The 20,735-nt window shown below is 39.6% G+C and overlaps 1 protein-coding gene across 3 annotated transcripts in view; it reads right to left on the bottom strand.

Moving 5' to 3' along the window:
- Positions 1-20,735, bottom strand: part of CDH2 (cadherin 2) — a 120,697-nt gene that overhangs the window by 19,529 nt on the left and 80,433 nt on the right. For all 3 annotated transcript variants that reach the window (XM_076329798.1, XM_076329800.1, XM_076329799.1), the window contains exons 3-13: positions 19,437-19,663; positions 17,479-17,625; positions 16,197-16,352; positions 14,321-14,465; positions 13,098-13,270; positions 8,352-8,489; positions 7,806-7,991; positions 5,260-5,516; positions 3,688-3,830; positions 2,213-2,446; positions 1,653-1,886 (exon numbers count right to left, since the gene is read on the bottom strand). In XM_076329798.1, coding sequence (XP_076185913.1) covers positions 1,653-1,886; positions 2,213-2,446; positions 3,688-3,830; positions 5,260-5,516; positions 7,806-7,991; positions 8,352-8,489; positions 13,098-13,270; positions 14,321-14,465; positions 16,197-16,352; positions 17,479-17,625; positions 19,437-19,663 — 2,040 coding nt within the window. The remainder of the gene's footprint in view (positions 1-1,652; positions 1,887-2,212; positions 2,447-3,687; positions 3,831-5,259; positions 5,517-7,805; positions 7,992-8,351; positions 8,490-13,097; positions 13,271-14,320; positions 14,466-16,196; positions 16,353-17,478; positions 17,626-19,436; positions 19,664-20,735) is intronic.

Below are 20,735 nucleotides of genomic sequence, written 5' to 3'. Positions count from 1 at the left end.
ATAAATTTAACACCAAGATTAGGGGGGGAGGAAAAAAAAGCCAAGAAAGTTGGCTTTGACTGTTCTGGATGAGTTTTGGGTGGTGTTTGTTTGTTTTTAAATAAAAAAATTCATAGAAGGTAGCTTAAGAAAGAGATGTTTGAACTCGGGCTACTATAGGCAATTTGATTTGGAAATCAATCACATATTCGAGGTCATAAGTCACAAATCCATTCCACATCTGCAAAATAAACTTGTCATTAAAAGAAGTAAGAAAGACCAAGCTTCATAAACCACTGGATTCAGAGGGGAATCTCTCCAGTAGTGGCAAGAATTCTAAAAGATTATATTACTTGTATTTTTTTCTGCTATGTCCCAAGAATGTATAGCAATTTATACAGTTTAAGTAATTCTGATGTTTGAACATCACCAAGCTTAGGCCATTTTGGCATACAGCTCAGGAGTCAACGAGAACAGACCATATTGTCGCCTAAGTTAAGATTTATGTTTACAAGCAAGAGGAATCAAGGTTGAGGAGAATGCAGGGGCATTTAGAGCTATATATTTTTAATCTTTAATCTCAACGATTTCAAGTTATACTGTTTGTTTATAAACTAAAGCTTGTTAAAGAAAACCGAATGAAAAACAAAACAGAATAAATGAATTTCTAATACAATATGCACGTTTCCAATTACAACCATCTTCAGGGAAAAAAATTCCAATGTATCTAGAATGTCAGTATATGAAGAGTATCTTAAAGGATTTGATAGTTTCAATGAGGCTCTGTTAATTCAATACCTAACATTTTAAGAGTATCTTGTATCAGGAAAATAATTGTTCTGTGTTTGTGTACAGCCACGGGCTTAGCCAGGCTCACATACTTTTTTTATTTTTTTTAAATTACCCCTTTCCATCATTTTATATGTTCTAGACTGGTGCACAGTATACTCTGAACAGATTAATCCCTTCCTTGTGTTCCACCACAATCAGAAATCAGTTAACCATAATGTGTAGGAGAGCTAGCATCTAATTTACTTCACTGGACAGACACTTAGTCATGATGTTTAGTCATTTCCCTTATTGAATGCACTTGACACAAAAATAAAATACTAGCACAGCTTTATGTAATACTTAAACACACATACACATCTCTGTTCCTGCATGGCTGCCTGCTTGTCGGGCCTTACATGAAGGGCTGTGATGTATTACCTTCCAAAATCATCAAATAGCCTACTTACATTAATCTAAAGCACAATAGTAGTAACACCAGAGCACTCCTTAAAGGCACTGTTAGCCGCTGTGGGTGGCGTCAAATCACACAGTACCAGCAGCACAAGAGAGACCAGAAGTCTGGCGACTAATCACATCTTCAACCTGGTCACTCACTGACGTAACGTAACAAGTGCCCACGGGCATAGACGGAAAACCTCTTTCACAAACCCACTGGCGGGCTTGACTGCCATGCAAGTGCTAGTTATGATCTGTTTCTCGGACTCCTAATCCTTTACCATCAGAAAGTTTTCATACTTGTCCAAGACATTAAACTAAGCAGCAACAATTCTTGGACTTGAGTCTTTAATCACTCCCCCATCTTTGTCAAGGTACATGGGACTGAAACATAAGATGATACTTGCAAAACGAAAGAGTTAGGATTAAGAGATCTATCCACTCACTGAGCAAGATGATGATACAAAGCAGAATTGCAATGATGGCACCAGTGCCCAGCCCTGCGCCAACGATCCGGTCAACGTCAGTGCAGTCTCCGTTTATGTCACATTGGCAAACTTTCACTTTCAGCACAGAAGTGCTAGATGCATGTGGATTTCCAGAATCTGTAATTACTATGGGCACATCGTAGATACCAGCCTCCAGGAACCTGATCCTTAAAGAGAGCTGGGCGTGATCACCTGTGTGTGAAAGTAAGGCACGTGTTAAAAAATAAAATGTACTGCTCACGTAGGTTTAAAACAGTATTGGCAAAAATGGCTCATCTTTGAGCTCTGCGTTAACTTATTGTTCAACCCACTACATGACACTCAGGATAACAGACTTATTACTGTGAACATCTTTTCTTTCTTAAAATTTCTTGTTCTTTGGGGAACTTACACTAAGGTGCTTTCCTATTCGTATTAACCAAATTCACGTACGTTGCAAAACAACACCAAAGTAAAATACAGAAAAGCATATGCAATAGTTTCTTTAAAATGATTAAGATTTCTATAATGTTAATTACCACTAATCCGAACAATAGTCCAATTCCTCTTAATACTAGCAGGTGTCTCAGGCAGCTCAAAGGCAAACGGGCCTGCATTTGGATCTATGTCAGGGTCTACAGCAGTGATGTTAATAGCGTTAGGCTGTAGTGTTTCACAAGTCGTGGCTTCTTTCGGATTCACTTGGGGGGCATTATCATTGATGTCCAGCAGGTATATCTGAAGTGTGCCAGTTCCGCTCATCGGGGGGATTCCTTAAAGAAAAGAAAATGGTACTGAGCCTGTTTCCAATTGGAAAGTTACTTAACTGAAGCTATACCAACACTTTTCAATTACCACGTACACGTGTTCACCTCAGTTTCGGGATTCTGTCTTTACCAAGCCCATCTAACACTGTCACTAGTCCTGCTAACACACAAATCCTTATGTAGTCTGTCCTCAGAAAAACTGCCCTACTTGGCAATAATCAGCAAATAACTGCAGATCCACAGATCAGGGACTCAACTACTTTACTGACTAGACAGACAGTTCCTCTCCAGAGACAGTCCGCATCAAATAGCTCAGAGAAAAAGGTGCAAAATTGGGATAGTTTATCCTCTGGAGAAATTTATTTTGTAACTCTGAAGACTTACGATCACCCTTTACCACAAGTTTGCTATTTAAATTCTTTCTAATACTGACTTTCAGCACACTACTTCTAGACATTCTTGCTATCCATATCGAATGTGTGATGTTTCTGTAAACCTTGCTAAAGTCACACATTTATGTGAACATGTGGCACTGAATTTCTCAGTATAATTAGCAATGGTTCTCATTCCACACCCCCATAATCTTCCAGTTCCATTTAATTTTGTTCTCCAGAACAGAGCCAAAAGGATAGAAGTAGTTGATCTAGCTTTGTTATACTGTATGAGTTTGCAAAATTTTACCATTTGTCTTCTTTCCAAGGTTGAGAGAGTTCTCCAACTGAAACACTCGCCCCAGTGTTTCAGTTTTCCCCTCTAATGTGAGAATGTTCTTAACTGCACCTGTCCATCTTTCTGGTATCAGTTATGAACAGTACAGCACTCCAGCCAAACTCAAAGGACTCGTTTCTGAGCAGAGACTGTTGTCTTTAACAAACTGACAATGAAAAGACATGTTTCCCTTTGCACTGCTGTAGCCTGAATGTGGAAAAATACAATACCCCTCCCTCAACACGTTACTCCCCATAAAGTCCACTCATGCTGCGCATTCACTCAGGCTACAGCACTCCTGTGCAGGTTTTCTCAGTTTTCTGTAAACTCGACTAATGTAACTAAGCCAGTGCCTTTTCTCCAAACTCATTTTTCAGCCCATTTCCCGAGTAGCTGGGAATATACAAAGTCTGATACTAATACAGACTTCCGACTGGATGTATTCTAAGCATATCTTGTTTTCTGCCCCAGTTAAATTGAATGCCATTCAACCACACAGAAGAAAGCTTTTTGAAAACAAATACAATGTTGATACATACCATTATCAGAAGCAAGAAACGTTGCATTATACATATTGTTCTGCACATATATTGACTCTCTGTCCAAAACAGCTGTAGTAGTTATTTGTCCATTAACAGGGTCAATTTTCAGCCAGTTTGCAGGATCTGAAAGTTTTGAGTACCTGTGTATTTGATCACAAGATGTGTTACTTATCTGCCAACATAAGCATTGACAACAAAGACAATAATAGTATTTTAATTTGTATTCTGAACACATTTTTGGAATTTGGAGACAATGTTTCATAAATTTCCACTTATTAAGCCTTATCGCTAAAATTCTTGAAAACGCATATTAAAAACAGTCCTACATTTAGATTCTTGAAGTGCCCTGCCATGTAAGTTATCATGTAACTGGAGTAAATCATTCAATTACTGTAAACTAGATAACATTCATATTCAGACTCAATTAAAATATTTCATTAAGGACCCCCCCCTTGCTTGTGCTATACCTACAGAGCTGTTCATACTAACTTTTATCTTATCAGGGTGCTGAGAGCAGGAAAGATAATAAAGAGTGTTAGAGTAGTACTAACTCGCATTATTCTAGCGCTTCCAGTATCACTTAATTTTTTAGAGGCCCTGGTTTTACTGCATGCTTCTCATCTTAATTTGAAAGAGGAGTGTCTTTCAAAATCATCCTTCTATCTGATAAATTTGCCCTTTGACATTAATCAAGTGCAAGCTATCTTAGGTCATTAAAAATGCATATATCCTTAAGTCCTCATGCTATCATGTCTATGATGGTTATGTCCAGAAATGAGCAAAATATCAGCAACAGCTAACCAAAATTAAGATAAAATAAAATTGTAAGAACCTTGATTTTGAAAGGAAAGACAGAAAGTAAGTTCTGGAGTTTCCTCCACATGAGCTAAAAAAGCTGTTGGATAAGCTAGAAACCTGAGTCCTGGCCCAAGGCTAGTCACTGTGCCTTAGCTTTGCAGTCAATGACTGTATTTTAAATGAGGTATGTGAAAGCATGCTTTAAGATTTCGTGTTTTAAGATTTCCATGTTTTATCCTCTTCACTTTTCTCATTTAGCATAGTTTTACACATTAGACATATCATGATCATAGCTATCAGTACAAGAGTTCACAGATGGACAACAGCAGCACTTTGCATTGCTGGAGAATAAATGAGAAGAAAACGCTTAAGATTTGGTCAACAATCTGACGTGGTTTTCCTGCCATATCAAAATTTTTGGTTAATTTAAATTGCAAATTATCTTAGTTCATACAAGCACGTGTCTGCTCTGACTTTGTTGGGATGCCACGTATACTTTAACACAGGTGCGTAACTTCATTCTACCTTGATGAAGTGGGACTTAGCATTAGAAGATGACCCAGTTTACACATCTATGAATGCTGGTCAGGTCACCTCTACAGCCAAAAATTCCTTTAGAGCACTACAGAAAAGCCGCAACGAGGTATTGGTATAGCTGTGTGCTATGTTAAAGGCAGTCATTTCATATGCAGTCTCTTTGCTCCCCACCCATTCTGTAACACGGATAATTGCATTCCAATTGTTAAGTAACTGCAAAGTGTTTATATAGACCTTAGAGAGGTTTGCTGCATGTAACGATCTGGGTCCTGAGCAGTGAAAGTTGTCAACACGCTACCAGCAAGTAGCCCTTCTTCTTGACGTACAAGCTTAGGGTTTGGAACAAAATATGGGCTCTCATTCACATCAATGACTGTGATGGACACGGTTGCTGTTGACTGAGGAGGATGCTGAATCCCCTTAGCCAAAGGCACTTGATTTTCCGCAGCTACAGTAAGTACGAACATCCTGTTGGTCTCGAAGTCAATAGGCTGGGAAAAGCAAAGAGCAGGAAGTGTTAATATTTACTCACAATAGTGATGGACACACAATAACATTTTTACTTTAAAGCACGTTTTTAAACATTACTTGTACTGCTTTTCTCAAAAATGAGCACAGAGCCTAAAGAGAACACAATAAACGTTAACACCTCAACACGAGACTGGGTTGGGGTTTTGCTTAGCAGCAGCAGCAGTTTTGAAGTCAGAACAGCTAGAAACCTTGTCATTCTTGGATTTAATGTACTCTGATACTGCCATTAGTGGTAATTGAGGAAACAAGTAGTTTCATCAGAAGATGATGTACAAACTCCCAGCTTTGTGCCAAGCACTCACGTGAGCAGATGTGCCTCCTGAGGAGCTCTCCTGGGGGGAGAAACCTGCCTCTCTCTATTATGAGGATGAAGGTTTCCTTCAAACAAGATCATGACCATTCCTAGCCCCGTCGATCAGAGATTCCCATGCCCTTAATGTTTCAGTAGAAAGACTTTGTAATCCCAGTTAATCCCACTGCTGGTGTACCTACAGCTCTCATCTTCACAGCCCGGACAACCTTCAGTTTGGGGACTTCCTCACTGAGCCAGAAGTCCAATTTAAGGAGGAGCAAAACCAGTTTGAGGCTAGAGTTCTTCTGTCATGCTGCATAGGGGTGAAGCATTCCCCAAGACCTGATTCGCTTTAATACTATGCACTGTACTACTCGCACTGATTCTAGACTTGAAGGAACCCTGTTCCATACAGGGGCAGTTGGCACGTGACAGTATGAAGTTAGTGACAAGAGACAATCCAATCTTCATTACAGGTTGACAGATCAACTCATTGCACTGCCAATAAAAACCGTAGGCAGGCTTCCAACTCTTTCCACGTCTGGGTGCTTAAAGGAGTGCTGCTGGCCAGACTGCAGAATTGCCATTTACCACCTCAGGCTGATTCTCCTATGCTGTTTAAGAGCCTCTGATTTCAGATGGTAGAGCCGGCCCCCTTCCGAACAGGCCCATCGTTCCCTTGCATTTGTAGGAAAAAGTTCCTTTTCCAGTGAAGCTCCCACACACTGCTACTCTGTTGTTAAACCAGGTCAGATGTACCAAAGCACTGAGATACTCTGGCAGTAGAAGGCAGTAGAAGGGATAGAATTTGTTAAAAATAAATTTGTAAGTGAGCAAAGCTATATCAAACAGGTTAGAGATCTGGAACCTTAGGCTTGCTTCTCTTTATAATACTTTAGTTTAATCTGAGCATTTTTAAAATTCACTTTTCCAGACATTTCTATTTTGATACCATTCCTAGATCTGAAAAAGATGCTTATGTGCCTAATTACAAAGCCCAGACACTCACGTAATACTTGCTGGAAGACTGCAATATAACAATTGGTACCTCTGGGGAAGTGCAGTTTTAAAACAGTTCTTAAAAAAAACCCAACACTAGTGTGAATTACCACTATAGCTGTACAAAAATTGTATCTTTTTCTCACCTAGATACTGAGAAGATTAAAAAAGAAAAAAAGGGGGGGAAATGAAGGGGAGGGTGGAAGTGAAAGTTTTAATTTCCAAATGGGAACACTGGCATCTCACACTTTGACTTCCTAAGTGGATCAGCCAAAACCAGAACAGGCCAACTCAGAGACGAGACTCTTATCAGAGGGCCATGAGGAAAGGCGGCTACTGCCTGGTAGGTTTAATTATAGAACCACATTGTTGTTATCACTTGAAATAAATCACTCCTCAACGCAGAGCCATGTTGGCTAGAGAATGAAGATAGACAGGTTATTCCATAAAAGGTATTTAAATGAGGTTTCAAAAATAGCCAGTCTTTAAAAGCCTCTTGTAGAAGTAGCCTCCCACCTATCACTTTTTCCTCTCTGATTGTGCCTTGACAGCCTGTATCTGTTCCTTAACGGGAACATGTTGACATAAAACCTGCAGACAACAAGCGTGACTACTAATAGAGCCCAGGAGGTAGGAAGCTGTTCCTCTACACTAGCAACGAATACTAAGCAAACGCTTTTTCACAGACTAATTCCTATCTTTTGGCAAATAAAGCTTCAAATTCTATCATTTTCAGCAGTCTAGCCTGATTTTTAAAACTGATCAGTTGGAATACTACTGATAGCGTAAGCAAGGAAACACTCCAAGAGATGGATGGCTTACTTCCACAAGACAGATGGTGTCCATCCATTTTACTTTCCAGACTCGTGCTGGCCTCAGGAGTTCACATTTTGCCCCTTCAATGCTCTCCCACTTCTTCCATCTCCGCTTAACTCTCTGAAGCACAAGCATCTCTTACCTTCACAACAGTCACCAGCCCATCGTTGCTATTGGGATCGGTCAGGATGGTAAATCGACCTGTCGGGTCTCCTCCGGTCATTCGGTACATCGCGTTCCACGCAGGCGTGTGGGGCTGATCTTTATCCGTTACCGTCAGATTCGCTACGATCACATCCACCCTGTTTTCCGGTACTTCCCCATAGAACTGCAAAAAACAAGAAAACATTTTACCTTGGCTGTAGAAGCACGCAAGAGCCACGCCATACTGAACATTCATCAATGTTAGGGAGCACATCTTTCTTCACTAGAGCTCTGACAATTTATCTAATGAAGTTTACCTGAGGCCACCCAGAAAACTGATGGTTTGATTCCCTTGTCAGCTTTTGCCTTTTGGCCGAAGCAGAATACTGTATCTAAGGGATATATATTCTGCACGTATTTCAATTCTGCCTGCCAGTACACTATTTAGTAAGTAAAAAATATTTACTGTCTGTGAATATAAAGAGAAAAGTGGGGAAGGGTTATAAATATGCACATCCTTCAGTTACTCTCACCCTGTACTTACAGTCATGGCGGTGAACTCTGGAGGATTGTCATTGACATCTGTCACAGTGATGACAGCAGTTGCTGTGTTTGAAAGACCATATGTTGGGTTTCCTTCCATGTCCGTAGCTTGAATTATTAATGTATATTGTTGTACTTTCTAAAACACAAAACGACATCAACGTAAGTTTAAGACAAAATTAACATTACTGTAGGACAGCAGGTGTTTCCGAAATTGCACTTCGCTAAGCAATGGAGCTTATCACACTGTTTATTCCAGTTAGCATCACCCGAAATGACAGGAGCAAAGTTTGTGCCACAGGAATACAGCACCAGGTTGCATCTAGCTATATTGAACTACTGCTTGATTTTCCTCAGGTATCACTGCGATGAGGACAGACTGCCTGCTTCCTGCTCTCAAAAATCAAACCCACTTTATACAGTTAATGCTATTATCACAGATTTAACAACGCTTTTCAAATGGGGAAAAAAACGAGAGTGCAGTTTATACTAAACCAGGGTAAGTCCTCAAAAGCATTTAAGAGAACTGAGCCAAGGTAGATTTGCTGGCCAAGCGGCCACAACTGCCAAGGTTTTGTTTCAGCCGAGCCCCAGTATAAAACCGCTGTTGCAACTTCTTGCGATCGCTATGGAAACCGAAGATGTCAAGGCTAACAGAGACGAGTAAGGGCACTGGCAGAAACGGGGAGGGAACAACCACACAGGCTATTGCCATAAATGTTAAACACCCCGTCCGAAGATGGCCGCCACCGCCCCCTCCTCCTCCGCCCCGCCCCTCCCCTCCCCCTCCCCCTCCCCCGCGCGTGCCAACGCTAACGGCCCTCCGAGCCAGGGGCTTCGCTCCCCCCACGGCGCGGCTGGAGCGGGGCCAGGGCTCCCTCAAGCACAAGAAATGCCCAACGGAGAGCGGAGCTCAAACTGGTTAGATGTTTAAAACAAAGTTGGCGAGGTTGTGTTAAGGGGGGGGGGGGACGACGACGACGACGACGACGACGACGACACGACCACAACCCTAGAAAGATGTTTTTCGTGTAGAGTTGCTGAGAAGTTGATTTTAACTCATCGACGGTTTCCACCGTGAAATGCAAATACTGTGCATGCTTTTTAATTTACCAGTTTAGTTTCAAATTTAGCATTTCCCAGCTCGGAGAGAGCTTGGTGCTATCATTCAGTTCTTTCCAAAAGAAAATGCACAAACATAAGAAGCTGCTATTACTTTGAAATATCACTTTCATGAATGGTTTACTAACACTGGCAAAAAACCTTCTGGCAAAATAAAAATACTTAAAGAAAAGCACAGTTTTTCCACTCGCTACCTTATTTTCTCCCACTACTTAAAGACTGAGCTATATGACAGATGACTTCTCATGGAAACTGTCTACAAAAAGGGACTATGGATATCGATACAAAAAATAAGCAAGGACAATTCCACCTATAATGTCTAACTTTCTTTCAGATTTTGGCCAGACACTATGACAGACATTAGAGATTTAATGGTTATGCACACTTCCAAGCAGCAAATATGAGCCATTGAATAAAAAAAGTTCTTAAAATTAGCTGTATGAATCTTTATCTCCCACTGAAGATAATTTATGCTCATGTCCTCCTTCACAAAGGAACCTCTACAACACACCTCAGATGTGTACTACTGCATATGCATCCCATGGTTCTTTAATAAAGCAAGACTAATATTATTTATACAGAAACACAATATATACGTTTAATAATGCATAAATATATATACAAATTCTGGCTTGGAAAATACGTAATTGCAAAATGACCTTCAAAAGGCTTAAATAAACATCCTAAAGGTTTCCTTCGTGACACCAACGAGAAGCAGTCACAAGGGAATCAAAGAAATACGTTAACCACTGTCATCCAGGAAAAAAATATACTTATTGTGAAGCAATAAAATCTAGAGCGGTATTGAAGCAAATCTTGCAGCCAGATGATTCTGTGTTATTGAAACAGCAGGTGCTTCTGATTCATCTGGGTCTTAACACATTGATCCCAAGAAGCAAATTTCATTTTTGAAACTCCGTTATTATTACATGGAGACTCAACTTGCGTACAGTCTTCTTATTTAATTCCAACAGAAGCAGCACACTAGAAACTGCCCCAAAAAGTGCCCCAAAAGACAGCATATATGTGTTTTTGTTTGTCCCCCCCCGGCTTCCAGCACTCACATACAGAAGATCAACTGCTGGGAATGAAATTTCAGAAATCAACAAGCGCACAACTTTCCAAGCATGGGGAAATTGGGGGAGGTGGCTCTCTCCTCTTTTAACTGCGGGTTGAGAAGGAGCCAGGAATAAGCTGTGGAGCATGTGTCAGCAGCCTGCACGGAGACTTTGCAGCAGCACATCTGAAAACGAACTGGCAGCTTCAGGAAAGAACGCAGACCTCATCAGGTCACATCTTTCCACTTCAACACAGGCCAAATAAAAGAGCACTTCACTGAATTAACGTCACGTGAGGCAGGAATGTCAGTATGTAAATTTAAGTACCCTGCCCAACTTCTTCGGCACCTCCAGCAGTAAGGCAGATGTTTTAATGCTGAAGTGAATTCCACAGCAATAGTTGGAAGAAATACGAACAGCTGGATCTCATGCAAGAGCATCTTTTGGGATAGCAAGTGAAAGACAACTTCTGCCTTTAGCTGAGTCCCCTACCTGGGCAACCCTCCTCCTGCGCATGTTAGCATGGATAATGCATTGTGCGTGTTAAGCTAAAATACTAACAGATGAGGAATGCTATCAGAGGAACCACTCTTTTTTTTTTTCTTTTAATGCCTACAACACTTATGCTCCTGTAAATAATGGGTCACATAATTTAAGAATTTAAAATTGTGTCTAGTATTTTATGAGCCTAGTTAGAGCTTTAGAAAGAGAGTCAAGACTTAGAGAAAAGGGCAGAATGGCAGGAGTTGGTAGCCCAGCTGAGGTTCCCAGACAACAAGGAACCTTCTGCAACAAGGCACTCCCCAGCCCACTGTCAGAAGACCTGCTCGATTCAGATCTGGCTTTCTAGACTCCTAGTCGTTTTAATTTAATTGACTTCCACGAAATGACTCAGGAAATGAAGGAAGCAGAGCAATGGCTTGGGAAGGAAACCATTTTAGCTTATATTAGTCTAATTTAATATTTGAATGATTTAACATTAATCATTAACATTCAACATGTGCAAGAAATGTTTATAAATACTCATTTGGGTATCAGTACAGTGATCCATCAGGAAAACTGATGGCAAATGACAAGGCTTTTCCAACTGTTAATGCGAGGGCCTAAGCTCCACAGACAGCTGGTTTCTTCCAAGTTAAGTCACGCTGGTACAGCTAGTCACTAAGTAATAAAGCTCAGAGTTATCGCTATGTCCTTCTGAAAGTTCACCTGTCAAAGATGACCAGGGGATTTTAAAAACAATGGCAAAGCTGCCCATCATTCTTTTAATTTAATAGGGCAATACTGTAAAGTTCAGGGTTCTCCTTTCCTCAAATCCATCCTCTTCAAAACCAACTTAAATAGAACAAATGTTAATGAAACTTTAGAAATTAATTGCAATATCTAACAGTCTGTTTAGCTTTTCAGATCTTCTGATTGCCCCTTTCAAACTGAAATGCATCAGAATATTAATAGCCAACCAGAGCATCAGGAAGTATTTTTGTTGTCCATTTTAAATAAGTATCAGCAAACAGCTAAAAGCTGAACAGCAAATTCAGTTTAAAAAAACCTTCAGATTTAATGAGCTAAATGAGGTTAGTAAAACAGAAGTTGAAACAAGATGTGTTGAAGTAAGATTTGTTTGGATTTTATAGTTTGTTTATAAAATAATACTTATCTCCTCTGAATTTTCAAGTGGTTCAAAAGCACAGTTAGTCCATGTGACAGATCTGGAGTTGGGAGGGAAATATTTTTGTTCCCACCTCACAGATGGGTGAACCAGAGCAGAGGATCTGGCCCCCTCCCCCTCCGGTGGTGGGCACAGTGAAGAGCTGCCTAGACAGAATGGGACTTGCCCAGCATGTAGCAGGGAATTACTGACTGACAGATTTATTATTTTTTTTTTAAAAAGATTTTGAGTGTGTGTGTCCAGGCCTTAAGACAAATCTCTATCTATGCAGTTTCCAATACCGACTGGTTTATTTCTTAGAAACGTGCATTTCAAATTTTAAAGTCAGTAATATTTTTCCTGGTTTATTTTAATAAGCAAATTACTGCAAATTTAGCAACACAGCATCCAGAAGATTTCAAGTATTTACCACCTCTCTGTGAAGAGCAAGGAAGAGGACAGAGGGAGGACAGAAGCTCTCCTGGAGCTTCCAAAATAAATAAAAAATAAATAAAAAATAAATAAAAAATAAATAAAACCCAATTCCATTTTCCATCTACTTTTTGCCTACAGAGAGCTCAGCAAGAGGAAAGGGCTGGAGCTGAGGAACACCTCCCATCTCAGCACCCAGGCCGAGCACCTGAGGTCCTTATCTGCATCCCTCTGCTTTAGTGTGTACCTGTTCCTTAAAAGCAAACAGGCTTTTGAGACAAGATCCTTTCCACAACCCCATGGAACCGAGAGTGACTACATGTACGGAATGTGTGGGTCCACTTTTCATCCCCATCCTAGTTTCCTCTTTCCCAGGGAGAAAGTTCAGACCGGGGAGGGAGCGAAGTATTTGTAAGTTACTAGCAAAAAATGTGATTCTTCACAATATTAAGTACAACGCAGCCTACAGGATTAAGACCTGCCGTACCTCTCTGTCAAGCCCAGCTGCTACAGTGATAATGTCACCAGTCTCGTTGTTGATTGTAAACATGTTTGGTGAAGGGCTGCTCGGGGCCTGCGACAAGATTCTGTATCTCAGCATCCCATTCTGTGCATTGGGATCATCAGCATCGATGGCAGTAACAGTCATCACGTAGGTTCCTAGCAACAGGATAAATAATTCATGTTATATAAACAGTTTACTCAGATTACACAAGATCACTTACAAGCAATGGTCAAAGCATGTATTTCTTTTGGTAAACTCTGCACATTCCTTCTCTTACTTAAAACAAACTGGTTAAACCCAAGACTCGCCAACAGAGTAATTAAAATACATAAGAGGAGATAAAAATACTTTGTGTTTATAAAATATCAGATTTGCTTAGAACTGAAGAAGCTCCATAAACAACGAAACCCTACAATTCTGCCATAAATAACATTTCTGTAACAACAGAGCTCCTCACTTTTAGATAAAAATGTTGTTAATTGGGCCAAAGGAAATACACTTAATTTTCAAAATTGGTGCACATACTGATAGTGATTGAAAATCAATGTAAATAATACTCTTGATCAAAGATCTTTCAGACGTGTGTTCTTTTCATCTCAAATGCCAAGTCAACACTGCAAAGTGAGAAAATACATTTCTTGTGCTAACCTTTCTAAAAAATTCATTTTGCGCTGACAAATTAAGAAAGTGGTTTCAGCCATACTGCAAACTTTAGTCTGAACCGATTAGAATTTTAATGAGATATGAACAACATTTAGGGTTTTCTCGAGAATTCAGACAAAACTGTTTGATTTCAAATCTCTATATTTTCAAAGCCTCTGAGATTCAGAACTAGAACTGGATCTGCTGATGTTTCAGAAGTCTCTTGTATCCTGAGCTGTCAACTAAATGAATGTCAATGGCTATCATGAACATAACAATAGGAACTGCGACACTATAAATAGGATTTTCAAAAACAGGAACCTAAAAGTCATATTCTTAAAGACTTCTCTGTTTTAGTTTATGTACATAATACTTTCTTCTCCTGGAAATTAATCCTAGCATGCTAAAACGTGAATTAAAAATAAGGTGAAATAATGAGCAAAATCTCAGATACTGTCTTATCACACTAATAAGACACCTTTGAAAGTGTTACAAGGTCTGAAGGCACCCCCTTCATCACCTTCAAAATGTTACTGCATACACTTTGAAAGCCCATGGATTACCTGGCTTTGATCCTTCAGGGACTGTCCCATTCCAAACCTGGTGTAAGAATTCAGGTCTATTGTCATTCATATCAATGACATTAATAACAATGTCAATAGGATTTTCCACCTGGTTTCCGTTTACATCCACTGCGTGCGCTCTCAGCTGCAAAAACCATTAAAAGTATTAGAATTTGCACAATGTATAGGCACAAATAGATACAATAATGGTGGCAAGAAATTTCAGGCCAGACATTTTTAGCTCAATGTATTTTTTTATTTGCCACTGCTCCCTCATATCGACCATTTGAGTTTTTAGGTTGCTAATGGAACTGCTGTTCAGACTTCTAAACTATTCTAAGCTGCAGATTTACTTCTTTGATTTGCTGAAAATTATTTTGAATCATGTAATTTCGATTAATACTAATGCCTACTGTCATATATAAATCTGTTTTTAATAGTGACCGTTAGAAAACAGACTCTAGAAATACTGCAGGTTTATAGCAAACAGGTAGCAACGTATTAACAACCCACAGGGAATGAACACTGGCATCACTTTCAAAAATTCTTTACTGATGTTATAGATATTGAATAGACATGAATGCATAGGAAAGGTGTATAGATTTGTGTTACCTGGAACACCAAGGTAAGGTTTGTGATAAATCATTGTCAGTAAACACACTGAAATTCCAGGCTAAAATTAAGCTAAAGTTTATGGACTGAGTTTCAAAGATACTGAGACACTTAAGTTTAATGCCCTGATTGTCAGAAAGGGCTGAGTAACTAACTTTGACAGGTTTACCTAAATCATCTTAAATTGGACAGCCAAAAAAAAGGAATACAGCACTTTCTGAAAATTTAAACCGATGTATCCAGGCCAGAGCCTGGCAATTGCTAGGCAAAAGAGCAACTTTCTCCTATAGCAGTCCTGCTGAAGCCCATTACATACTCCCCCCCCAATCTATCTTCTGGCTACAAACCTACTAGAAAGGAACAAGAGGGAATTATTAACTCACCACTCTGGAAATGACTCATATAAAGGTAAATTCCTAAGTCAGTAAATCTGGAATTGCCAATGCCAAATTCTCAGTAAAAACCTTACGGATGCAGGAGCTGTTGCACTCTTGTGAGACCCATTCCCTCCACCTCCCCCCAGATACCTCCTGCTGCCTCCTCTGTTCTGGAGCAGCACTTGAAGGGCTTCCCAGAGCGCGAGGCAAGGAGCGTTTTAAACCACAACATGCTGGAAACTCTCTCTAGAAGCTGAGCAACTTCCGTAATGATTTCAGTGTGGTCTCTCAAAAGCAGAGACAACTTTAGGTCGCAGCCTGGTCTCCTGCTTCCTTCAAACCTTTCTTTTCCACTAATACTGGAATCTGTGGTCTACTTTGTCAATTTCTTTAGAGCAAAGAATATCATTTTCTTAAGTTGGCAGACCTAATTTACAATTCCATTAAAATGCTTAGATTTGCCCCGAAAATGAAAATTGGTAGGTTATTCTTCCCATCCATTTCTCAAATCACAGCTGCTGCAATTCTAACAGCAGTCACGTCCTAATTTAAGTTGCTGAATTAAAAGTAAACTTTTGAAAAATATACAATACAGTGGAGACTGTGATCAGTGGTCTGTATTTGAAATATAAGCTACAGTATCCATATTTCAATCTTTTAAAATTACTTTATCTAAATACATTTAATCACTGTTTACGTATGTTAATGTATTTAAGCTGCTTAAACATAGTAAGAGTTAGCCTTAGTAAGTACAATAAATACAAATCTGCTACAAACTCTTCAAATCATATCTCATAGAAAACTAAATGCCGGCTGCTCAAGTCATGTTTTAAGCAGATGTTAATCTTCAATTTGATAATCTGATTTACGGTAAATTAAAATCTTACATGAAAAGAAGCAATCTGTTCCCGGTCTAAAGGCTTTGTCACAGACAGCTGTCCTGAGATGGGGTTGATGATGAAGATGCCTGTTGGAGGTTGGTCAGCTCCTGGGCCAGTCACACTGTACCGTAGCGAGAGGCTTTTATCACGATCGGACCTAATCTACGTATCAAAAAAGATAATGTTTACATTAGCTACAAACAACCCGTGGATGGGACTGCTGCTGAGACAAGCAGCAGCTCTTTTTTCTCTCCCCCCCCCCCCCCCCAGTATTTAAGCTAAACTTGTAAAAATAATTATTCTGGAAATTACATAAAGTTAGTATAAAGCTTAAGGTTTTCAACTGCACTCTTTGTTTGCCAGAAAGCTGGTCAATGAATTTTCAGGAACATAAAAACATCCCTGCTTATTTCTCATAATAGGATGAATAGTATTAAACCAAAACAAGTAAGTATTCTTACCTTAAACAGAATTGTTTAGATCCTAGAGAAAACATATACTATCATAAAACTACGTAAGAAATAAAAAGTCTGTTTTGGTTTTTTTTCCCTCCTCCTGTATCTTCCCAGACCAAAGCTACAGACTCTCTTCTGCTACTGGCAGTAGCCCTTTAGAAACTCGCCATTTTTTGTTTAAAGACTGAGCTTTGGTCTCATCTTCCGAGGAAAAAATTAAAGGGCAGTGAATCTGTGAGGAGCAGGTGAATCACCAGCATGCACGTCAACGAAGCAGAGCAAAACTATATCCTATCAGCTTGGGCTAATGCTCTACCAAGTTCCAGCAAATCCTCGTACAAGTTGATCATGACCAACCAGTACCACAGTTGGAAGCCCTCTCTTGTGCTGGGCTCCTGGCAACGGCCACGTCTGGGCTGCAGAATCCTATGGAGCAGCTAGCATCCTCACCCCGTCACATCCCATTTCCTCCTGCCTCCTGGTGCACTCCTCCTCCCACTCACCCCCACACCCTTCCCCAGGTGGAAAAGTCCCGTGCAGAAGACTGGAGAACTCCTGAACCGGCAGATCCTCCTTAACCACTTAAGGAAATTATCACAGCACTTACCATCCTAACCAAGGTCACCTTCCACTGGTACAGGAGCACAGGGACAACTTAAAAAAAAACAAACTAGTAAATGCAGCCCAGCCCAATATGCACAGAGGCAGCAACATAAACCAGCCCAAAAGACTGTGATAAATGTTTGGACTACGAACAAGACATCATTCACACAAAAATCTCTTCAAGAGCTCTCCAAGGGACACTGAAACCACATTTCTATTAACTTCCTTACCCTAACTAATTCCTGAGGAAAAGGTCCTCTGGAATTTTCTGGTAGGTTGATTGGAGGAATAACCCAGTCTCTCTTCTGCCTCTTCAGAGGGCTGCTGTGCTTGTATTGTTGCCATGGAAATACGATGTCTTCAATTTTCTTTTGGTCCTTTCCCAGGTACAAGATAAAATTAAGCACATGTTAGAAGGAGAATTACTAGTAGACGTTATAAAATAACTCAGATACAATTACATAATTGACTGAAAGGCTGTCTTTCCTCTGTGTTCATAGAACTGTTTTATTTGCATTCACAGTGCAGTATGAAAATAACCATTATTATTTACAACTGCACTGCAAAATTTTAAGACCTCCTTTTCTTTTTTCCTTATTCAAGTTGGAGGAGAAATGGAATTATAAACCATTTATAACACGGCACTACTGTGTAAACTATTCTGCACTTTCTGAAAAGTAGTTAATATTTTGCAGAATTTAATAGTATGCCTTTATGTATTTCTCATTAGCCAGAACTTCAGTTCAGGTAATGTGCTACTGTACATTAAATTTAGATCTGGGTGTGCTAAAATATAATTTGAGTTCCAAGAGAAGTTTAATACATACTGGTAAGGAATGTCTCAAATATTTATGACCCTATTAAATCCCATAGAATTAATGCTGTAATTATTTTAAACCTATGTCAGCCATGATGGATGCAGTAGATGACCCACTTTACACATTGGGCATTAATCTCTGCTGGGTGTCAACATTCCCTTCCTATTCCCTTCTATATCTGCACTCATTTCAGCCTTTGGATGCCAGCACACATATAGTCATGCTAGCTTGCTTGAGGGTGGAGACAGGGCGACAAAAACTTTTTCCAAATCTTTTAAGAGAAAAACTTTTAAAAAAAAAAATCTAATCAAATATGCCACAGAGTAAAAATGGATGCCCAACTGAAGGCCAGATTCCACTACTCTACATTCTGCTGATGGCAAGGATGCCTGAATTGGATCTTTGGAAAGAACAGGGCATGCCCTGGCATATCTAAGCATCTGCTCTTTTACTAGACTTTTACAGACAAAATTACATTTCCTTTGTTAAAAACATACCTTAGAAGATTTAAAACAATCACCAAGTAAGCAAACAAAAAACTGAGGATTACACAGCTTTGGTCTCCAGTGTGTTCTTGGGAAAAACGTCTTGCATAACCACACTGTCTATTTTGACATGATGCTTAAATCTTTAATGCGTACCTATTACAGGTATGTTAATTTATGAATAAATTTTGTTCTTTATTTGTAAACTAAGCACTTTATAAGAGAAGGTAAGAAACAGCAGGCAGCAAGTAATGTAACAGAAAAAGGCAGTAGACCTAATACTGTTTTCCTAAAGTAAATGCATTGTTATTTGTATATTGCTAGGTTTGATTTTTGTTATAATATATGGTTTATCCTATAGCAGCTTCCAGCAGAGGGAGACTACCTTCCTTACCAAGTAGTGCTGGAATCATGAATAATTTACAACCTCCATTTGATTATGAAGGGACAAGACAAAGCCAATATTCCCTGCCAGAAATGCTTTCCTACTACTGCTGTAAATCTACAGCTCCCCTCTAATAAATGTGACTGATGCATTCTAGCACAAATTTGTTTATTTTGTGGTTATATTTAACCGCTCGAATAAATACTGTAATACTTTCAAGCAATTTAAAATAAAGAAATGACCGTGTCTGACTTAAATTCAGGTATAAATCTCAAACTATACAAACAAAAAGCTCAAACATAAATGAATCCTATATACTCAAAGCTACAGAATAACAGGCCATAAAAACATTCTTCCTGAGGCTCTAGGCTTTGCATGCACTAGTTGTCCATTAATAAAACACCTCTTGGAGAGGTACGCGACAGACAAAATCAAATCCCTATTTTTAGGCCTGTTTGTGGAGACACAGTTATACAGGCTACGTTTAGTTTTTGTTTTACCTTTTCTGAAGCCCCTGCGAAGGCCGGTTCAGGGGTTAGCTTTACTCTCATTTGCCATTCTTCCTGAGTTTCCTTGTCTTGAGCAGACACGACAAACTCTGTGGGCTCTGCTGAAAGTTGAAAGCTTCGCTCTGCATAGACCACACCATCTTCACCTACTCTGAAATCTTCTGGCTCACTGCTTCCAAAATGTATTTTTTTGTTTCCATCACAGCTTTGAAACCTCACTGTAAAACAGACACAAAATGAAGAACAAAAAATGAAAAAGCAGCCCACTTGAACTCAGTGTGACATAAAATGCATTAAGAACAAATATTCGAAAGCAGAAAGACTTAACTTGTTGCTGCTATTATCACATGCAATTATGAGTTAAGATTTGTACTTTAGGGGTCAGTCCACATAACAGCAATATCCTTCTGTGGACTGCTAGGCAGAGTTTTTAACCCTAGACAGACTGCCTCCCTCCCAAAGACCTGCCCCCCCCCAGCAAGAAAACCATTTCCCTCCAGTCCTACGCTGCATTTCAGTCAGTTTCCAGTGGAACGGCTGCAGGGATTTGCACCTCAAGCCTCACAAAGATCCAGTCAAGTCAATTCATTAAAAACACTCAACAAATTTAATTATGCTGCAACCATAATTGCAAACACAAGACCTCCAGTGCCTTCTCTGCCAACGGGGGTAAGCCAGAAACCCAGAAGTCCGTTAAGAGATTAACTTCTGTGCCCAGCTCAGCCTGCGATTCGCTGTTACCGGTAGGTCACTTTCAGCTCTGGGCCTGAGTTTCCTCATCCCTCATCTACAAGACAGAGGCAGGAGTAAATACTTATCTCTCAGAGAAAATCTGAGCTAAAGACTTAACTTTAAAAAAAAAAAAAAAAAAAAAAAAAGTTATTTCATGTACCACACATGTCCATTCATCTACTTAGGAGTTACCCATTCTTGCTTAATTCCCCCCCTCCTTCCTTTTGTCCTGTCCAAAAGACGCACATTGGAACAAGAAGTCAGTAAAACCGGTTGTACAGATAATGATGTGAAGTGCACAAAACAGAACTGATAACAGGTTGCTGCTTTCTTTACCCAACTGCTTTCACTACCACTTATCTTCTGGGTTACTGCAAATAATAGTAAGTAAAAAATGAAAAGTGTGCTTTTATAACCAATGATCGTTCTTTAATGTTTCCAAAGCATTATAAAATATTTTGATTGTATGGGCAATAGAAGTGCAAAACATCATTATGAAGGTTGTGCTGAAATGCACATAGTGAAGATGAAATGAGGCTTTATGCCTCATTTCAGTTA

This window comes from Aptenodytes patagonicus, chromosome 2 (genome assembly GCF_965638725.1).
Source record: "Aptenodytes patagonicus chromosome 2, bAptPat1.pri.cur, whole genome shotgun sequence".
NCBI classification, from domain to species: Eukaryota; Metazoa; Chordata; class Aves; order Sphenisciformes; family Spheniscidae; genus Aptenodytes; species Aptenodytes patagonicus.
The sequence above is the reverse complement of the archived record's forward strand: the minus strand, read 5'-3'. Positions and strand labels throughout refer to the sequence as shown.